Raw genomic sequence first — 8026 nt, 5'->3', positions numbered from 1 at the left:
ATTTTCAGCTCCTGTTGCCTCCATATTCCAGGCATAAGATGAAAAGCTCTGGTCTTGCATTCAGCCTTCTATCTGCTGTGTTTTATCTCCTCTGGACCCCTTCCACTGGGCTGAAGACACTTCATTTGGGAAGCTGTGTGATCACCACAAACCTTCAGGAAATACGAAATGGATTTTCTGAGATACGGGACAGTGTGGTATGTAAGGGGGACACTCACCTCTCCTGGGTGCCTCTTCTCTCCCCTCCTTATCTATCTCTCTTCCCTGGCAGCACAATCAAGAAAAAAGGTAGGGGGAGGACTCCTTACCAGAAGGATAGATTTCTAAGAAATATCTATAGTTCATAATACAAGAATGTTTTGGAAAGAATGTTGCCTCCCACTGGGCCTTGTCAGGGAGGGGACAAGAGGTCTTGATATCTAAGACCTGATTGCAGTCACTGACCCATCCTTTCTTGCTTCATCTGCTTCTGTTTAGCAAGCCAAAGATGGAAACATGGACATGAGAATCTTAAGGAGGACAGGATCTTTGCAAGATACAAAGGTATGTGGTTGACTCAGACAAACTCCGGGAAGAAGTATGGGGTGGGAGAGCCTCCACCACCTTGGTCTTGTCTCTGTCCTCTTCTCTCCCTTCACCAATATACTTGTCTTCTTCACAGCCTGCAGGTCGCTGCTGCCTCCTCCGTCACTTACTGAGACTCTATCTGGACAGAGTATTTAAAAACTACCAGACCCCTGACCATCATACCCTTCGGAAGATCAGTGGTCTTGCCAATTCCTTTCTCACCATCAAGATGGACCTCCGGCTCTGTGTGAGTGAGGGTCTTGGGTAATAGGATCCATCTCAGCACATAGTTTCAGTGATCTACCAATAAAGCTCTCTTTGCTACCCCCCTTTAATAGATGGAGAGACTGAGCTCCAGAGTTCTAATAATCTGTGTCAAGCCCTGTAACAGAACTGAATCTTATTTTGAGTATATGTTCTATGGAAAAAGTGATTTGCAAAGTCTAGAGAACTATACAATGCTAGGTATTTGATGTAATAATAATTTTCTATTACCCTTGAAATTACAATTTTTCTGTAGATGAGGTATCCTACGGTATACTAGTGCACCCTGTGCCTAGGCAGCCAATCAACAGGCCATTGGACTTGACCTCAGAATATGATCTGAATAGGACCTATGAATTAAATTTTCTTTTCTCATGGGTACTCCAGATGAAGCTCCTAGACTAGAGCTGGTGGAAAGGGCCAGATGAGGTACCATAATCATGAACTCCTTCCTACTGCCTACCTGTTTCTAAAGAGAAACAGTGAGCTCCATATTTGAGCCTAAAAAACCCACTTCATCTAGCAGATGATTAATGATCTAAAATGTTAATGTCTAAAAGGACTTTTCGATAGGAATAGGTATCCACGGGGTCATGGGTGAGAGAATAGAATTCCTATCTGTTTTGTGTCAATGGTAAGGGCAGAAAATCAGAATCGTTCATAAAACGTATCATTCTTTGGGTTCTTTTCAGCATGCCCACATGACATGCCACTGTGGGGAAGATGCAATGAAAAAATACAGCCATATTCTGAGTCACTTTGAAGAGGTATGTGCAATTTTGGCATTGATTGGGATGGGTGTGTTTTTAGAACGGAGATCATTGATGAATGGGATGGGTACACATGCTGGCGGTAATCCTGTGGCCCTCTGCTTACTGTTCTGTGAGGTCATGTGGCCCAGGCTCTAGAAGGGTGCCCTCTCTGGACGATGCTCTGCAAAGGGATGAAAAAGTCCGCTCCAGAGATATCATGATCTTCAGCTGCACAAATGAGAGACAATCGTGTTCCAACGTTCACACATTTATGCCTACCTCAAAAATACTCACAATTTCACACATGTCCATGACATGCATTTTCTCACCTGACACCTCTGCCATCTGCCAGGAAGGCTGGCACTTTACTCCTCACTGACTGACGCCTACACATCCTTTCTGAGAGCCTGGGTGTCACCTCCAAGAAGTTTCTGGCTGATTCTCTAGGAGTTAGGTGCCTCCCCTGTGGTCCTGTGGGGAGCCCCATGATTTATTCACTGCATTACCTTTTAGTTGCCCATTTCTGCCTGACTCCCTCATTCAACTGTGAATCCCTTGTGGGTGGGGATGGTGCCATTCACCTCTGAATCCACAGCTGCCAGCCCAATGCCTGGCACATCAATACCTGTTCTGTTGAAGTATGCACGGTAGGCAACCCCTACACACACACACACACACAAACACACACACCTTTCCTAAAGAAAACAAATTAATTACTTTGATCTCTGTGATTCAAGAGGCTTAGACTGTAGTCCTCATTCTGCTACCCTCCTGGGCCTCAGTTTCTGTATATAAGACAAGAGTGACAGGCTCACTGATATCCCTTCCTCATATAAGGTCTTGAGGGTCTATAAGTAAGGTCTTACTTCTTGTAAGCTCTTTATCTGGAAATGAATACTCTGCTCACAAAGCCCCATAGACCTACCAGTAAGAGAGAGGATTAACCCTGGAGCAAATGTTATCTCTTCAAAGTTCTAACTTGTGAGTGTGTGTCTCTTTCAGCTTGAGCCTCAGGCAGCAGCTGTGAAGGCTTTGGGGGAACTAGACATTCTTCTGCGATGGATGGAGGAGACAGAATAACAGGAGAATGAAGATGCTGCTGGGATTACTCCAAGCCATGAGTCCCAGTCCTCAGACCTGTGGAGGCATAGCCCCAAGCCACCATCTTTTCGCCATAGAAATTTAGTGCTGGGCTCAGCACCTTTGGCTCAAGCGGCTAAGGCGCCAGCCACGTACACCTAAGGTGGCGGGTTCGAATCCCCAGCCTGGGCCCGCCAAACAACAATGATGGCTGCAACCAAAAAATGGCCAGGCGTTGTGGCGGGCGCCTGTGGTCCCAGCTACTTGGGAGGCTGAGGCAGGAGACTCGCTTGAGCCCAGGAGTTGGAGGTTGCTGTGAGCTGTGATGCCATGGCACTCTACCCAGGGGGATAGCTTGAGGCTCCGTCACAAAAAAAAAAAAAAAAAAAAGAAGAAAGAAATTTAGTGCTGGTCACAGTGTAGCTTATTTATTTTTTATTTCCTATGTGGTTGTCTTTATGGTTCCCCCATCTCACTTGAGACCACATTTTTTATGATATTTTTGTAACAACTTATCTACTGTTGGATATATTTATTAGTTATTTAATTTTCCTATTTAACTTATTTATTTTTGTACTTGAACATGAGGCTTTACAAAAATTCACAGATTATATTTATAACTAGAGCAGATTATGTATTTTTCTACAGAAAACAAGTCCTCTCAACTTTGGAAGAGAGCCTAGAGATATTCATTTTTATTAAATTAAAGACATATTTCCTCACTGCTGATGCTGGGTGAGATATTTAAAGTTGAAACAATGGCTGCTTAGCTTGAGTTATGGAAGAAGAAGCTCTGATGTGAAATTGCAGACCTGTCGTACAATTACTGACCACCCCTACTCAATACCCCAGCCCCGGACTTGTGTACCTGCGTGGCCAGCATGTATTTTTACAAATAAAGTGTTTTTTTGTATAATATCTGCTTGAGGTTTGAAAATGCTTTAGGAGCACACATAGAGGTTGAGCTTGAATCTCATTTCACCCAGGACCTTCTTGCTCCTTTGGGGAAGAAGATGCAAGTGAGAACCTGGGCCTTCCCTCTCCTGCAGAATTAATCCTTGCTTCTATCTCTTCATTCACTATCAGCTCCAACCCACAACTGCCCGTCACCTAAAAGGACTGGGATGGAGGTATAGGCTTTAGCCATTGTTTCCTTTCCTGCATTGGTTTTAAGCACTGTCTTCTCCATACCCCTGTTTTCTTCCTTACCCCAGGTTTCCATATTCTTGCAACACAAATTACAATGGGTGTGAGATGCTACTCTAAGAGTTAAGAACACGTAGGTTCTTGCCCAGGAAGGTATATTGGCCCTTGTTTGAAGCCCTCCCATTTTGGATTCTGTCCATCCTCAGAGTTTAGATCGTTGCTGGATCAAATCTTTGTCTTTGTGTCCGGCTATTAAGTCAGTGTTTTCTTTCCAGGCCTCCTTCAGCTTGAGCTTCCCTGGAGTCTGAGGAATCAGACTTCTGGTCTGGCCTGCCCTGGGTCCCTCCTTCCTCCCCCACCTCACTCAGAACTACACCCCTGGTTTAGTAGTTTCATTTCCTTGATCTCAGGGACAACAGACTCGGGCTGCTTTCCTGGCTTCTACAGAGAGTTCTCTTTACGCCTTCAACTTCTGCTCCCCAGCCCTGATATGGTTTTGACAACTTTAACTTTTTTTTTTTGAGACAGAGTCTTACTCTGTTTCCCTCAGTAGAGTGCTGTGGCATCACAGCTCACAGCAACTTCAAACTCTTGGGCTTAAGTGATTCTCTTCACTCAGCCTCCCAAGTCGCTGGGTCTACAGGCACCTGCCAAAATGCCTGGCTATTTTTAGTTGCAGTTGTCATTGTTGTTTAGCTAGCCCAGGCTGGGTTTGAACCTACCACCCTTGGTGTATGTGGCTGGCGCTATAACCACTGTGCTATAGTAACCAGCCTCAGACTCCAGTCTACTATTACTAAGTCAGACTTATAGGAAGTCAGATCAGTATCTTCAGCATTGAGCAAAGGTGTCAATAACCCTCCCCCCCCAAATTGGCTCCAAATGTCTAGAAGTTGATTAATAACTGACAGTGTCCCTAATTTTTATCCCTATTTTCAATTTAGGACCAACAAAAGAAAGCCAAATATCCACCCCTAATCCATCCCAGAGGAAGCCCTATTTCTAGTCAGCTTGCCCCCAGTTTCCCCCTCCAGCCACCAGCCAGAGCGCACCTTTCATTCCACTGGAAACTCTCCCACTTCTCTTCCTTCCTTGGAGTCTCTGCCAAAATGCAGGTTATAGTGACTGACTTACTAAGCAAGTTCTGTAGCCTCTTCCTGTTCTTGTGTGGTTGTTTTTCACTTATTTACGCACTGCATTTGTAAAATAAAAGGGTTGGAATCAATGATTCTGGAGTCTAGAAATTGAATATGCCGTGGTCTGAGGGCACCAGATGTTGCTGCTGCCACTGCTGCCTTCCATCCATCGCCAAAAAGGAATCTGCATGATTTCCATATCGCCAACTTTCAGAGTTAGAGGTAAGTGCACGTGTTTGAGCAGGCCCCTGTGGTGCCCTGGGCTCTGGAGGCCAAGGAGGCTGGACAGACCTTCCCTTTGATGTGAAGTGGGCTCTTTCTCAGGAGAAGAGGCATCCCAAACCTAGGAATGAGGGCCAGGTGTTGGTGACTCAAAAGAATACAAAGAGTTTTCTCCATCCCTCATTTCCACCACAGCTTGGAGTTGTCCAAATTTTAAGGACCAAGGAGGCGGGGGTGCTTTTTGGACTAGTCCACTGTAACTTGTCTGCCTGTCCGTCTCCATACAGATGGAGAGCAAATGGACCATTCACTCACTGGACCCTTAAGTTCCTACAAGGCAGGCCTGGTTTTTTTTCCTTTCCCCAGCTTTTTAGCCTGCCCCATCCTCCCTCCTCTCAGCACAGCATGACACTTTATCATAACATACATTATTAAAAAAGACTGAATTCCAAAGCAAGAGAAATGAAAGAAAAAATAAATTAAAAGAAAACGAATTTTGTAAGTGGCCCTTTGCTAATTTTTTCAAGTCAAAGACTTCTGATATTTGCTGGAAAATGGAAAATCCGCCCTGTTCTGTAGACTGGCCTTGCTCACAGGAAGCCGTACAATAGATGGTGAAAAAATGACTGAATGCAGCCACTCTTCTATTTCACTGGAAGGTTAGGAAGAGAACAGGTAACACGTGCCAGTTCAACTCCACTGTCATGAGTGCAATGAGTCACTGCTTTACGGGAAGAAGGTAGGACTGAGAGCCCCAGAGGCAGGAAGCTATGAATTACAGGACAGACAATACCTTCTTGAGTGTGTACTTAGTCTTACTGAATGTTAGAAGTGGGAGGGAATATAGTCTTCACAGAGAACCCGGTAGATACTTTCAGAGGGTAGCTGTGGTTCACAGAAAGAAGGTGACTTGCCAAAGATTACACAGTGAGTGATAGTAGAGTTGGCAGTACTGTACTTCCAAGACTTCTAAAATCTCAATTCAATTTAAAGAGAAATAAAACTTAACCACATTGGGAAAGAAAAAATGTCTGTGTTTGTAGATGACATGCTTATCTAGGTAGAAATAGCCAATGGAATCTACAAAAATCTACTAGGACTAACAAGAAAGTTTGGTGAGGTTGCAGAATACAAGATCAATATACAAAAATCAATTATATTTTCATACACCAGCAACACACTATAGGAATATGAAATTTAAGAAATTACTAATCATAATGGTCATCCAAAAGTTGAAATTACTTGGAGGTAAATTAAGAACAAAAAATTTAAAAGCTCTCTACATGAAAGTGGTACACCATTGCTGAAAGAAATTAAAGATGATGGAAATATGAACCATATTCCTGAGTTAAAAGATACAATAAATGCTACCCAAATTAATGTCAGTTATCCCCAAATTAATCCGTAAATTCAATGCAATCACAATAAAAATCCCAGCAGCCTTGTTTTAGGTAGAATTTATAAAATAATGTTAAAATAAATTAATTTTTAAAAAGAATATTATTTTTGATAAACAAAATACCACCAACCTAGAATTCTATAACAAGAGAAGAATTCTTATTTTTTTTTTAATTTGGAACTAAAAAAGGATTATGTTTATTGAGGGCAAGGGGATGCAAACAATGTAAAAATCAAAAGCTCATCTGGCATTTAATTAACTTTTCCTTCTCTGCTTGAGAAATGGGAGTTGGATTTTATTTGTATATATTCTAAGGATCCGGATCTGCTCCTGAAATCCTTATCCAGGGAGAAGCTGTGGGGCAGATGTTTGAAGCAGTCCTTTGAGAGAACACTTTTCAGGCAGGGTAATTGCTCGGTTCTGCCTACTTCTTGCCCTTCTGCGTCATGTGTACTACAAAATAGTCATTGCACCTGATGGTGATGGCTGCAATTGGGGGAGAAGAAGCTCCGGAAGCCCACTTTGCCATCTCAACACTGGTCCAGGTCTTTCATTATTTTGTCTAAGGCCAGAGGATCTTTTCTATTTTCCAAAAATCTGGGGAACTCCTTCTCCATGAGCATTCTGAGGTCTTCCTTTGTTAAGTAGCCTTTATCCTGGGCAAATTTGTGAAACGTGAACATCATGGTTTCCATGGCGTGCTCCATCTGAGATGGCATTTTGGTGAGGTCTATTGAAGTCTGGGCAGAGAGTCAGCAGTGGATGCTAGCTGGCTGGGGCACGGGGTGGTGAACAGACAAGAGAAGATATTCTTCATAAGAAGATATTCACCATCTCTTTATCAAAGTTTCAACTATTTTTCTTTTTTTGCAAAAACAGACAAGCTGATCTGTATTAGTTGGGGAGTCTCCAGAGAATCAGAATCAGCAGGATATGTGGATTATATCTCTATAGTGGGTGAGTTATCCCAAGATCTGCAACTGGCAAACTGCAGCCCCGGGAGAGCTAATGACATAGTTCTAGTTGAGGGACCAAGACCTGAGAACCAGGAGAGCCAATTTTGTAAGTTGTAGTCTGAAAACCAGTGTCTCCGATTGAAGACAGCCAAGCAGGGAGAGTGAATTCTCCCTTGCTCAAAGATTCTATTCAATGCCTTCAATGCATTTGATGAGACCTACCCACATTAGAGGGAAATCTGCTTTGCTCAGTCTACTGATTCAAATGTTAATCCTATCCAAAAACACCCTTCATAAACACACCCAGAACCATATTTAACCAAATTTCTGTACACCTGTGGCCCACTCAAGTTGACAAATAAAATTAACTGTCGTATAATCCCAAACTCATATGAAAATTCAAGGGACCCAGAACAGCCAAAATAATCTTAAAAAGATAAACACATTTGGAAGATACACACGTCCTGATTTCAAACTTAACTACAAAGCTACGGCAATTGAGAC

General features: G+C 43.0%; 1 protein-coding gene and 1 pseudogene across 2 annotated transcripts; one reads left to right on the top strand and one right to left on the bottom strand.

Annotated features, from left to right (window-relative positions):
• IL20 (interleukin 20) lies at positions 1 to 2753 on the top strand. 2 transcript variants are annotated; one of them, XM_003792207.1, is made up of 5 exons: positions 1 to 197; positions 478 to 543; positions 662 to 814; positions 1524 to 1598; positions 2586 to 2753. In XM_003792207.1, exons 1-5 carry the CDS (start codon positions 39 to 41, stop codon positions 2661 to 2663), a joined length of 531 nt encoding a protein of 176 aa, XP_003792255.1. In that variant the 5' UTR covers positions 1 to 38; the 3' UTR covers positions 2664 to 2753. The 2 variants fall into 2 exon arrangements, with proteins under 2 accessions (XP_003792255.1, XP_012662089.1); XM_012806635.1 differs by lacking the exon at positions 1524 to 1598 and having other exon boundaries at positions 39 to 197; positions 2586 to 2663.
• Positions 2754 to 6990: 4237 nt separating this feature from the next.
• Positions 6991 to 7285, bottom strand: LOC100965519 (annotated as a pseudogene).
• Positions 7286 to 8026: the final 741 nt, after the last annotated feature.

This window comes from Otolemur garnettii, unplaced genomic scaffold (genome assembly GCF_000181295.1).
Source record: "Otolemur garnettii isolate 467f Iridium unplaced genomic scaffold, OtoGar3 scaffold00055, whole genome shotgun sequence".
Classification (NCBI taxonomy): Eukaryota; Metazoa; Chordata; class Mammalia; order Primates; family Galagidae; genus Otolemur; species Otolemur garnettii.
This window is presented reverse-complemented; position numbering and strand designations above follow the sequence as displayed.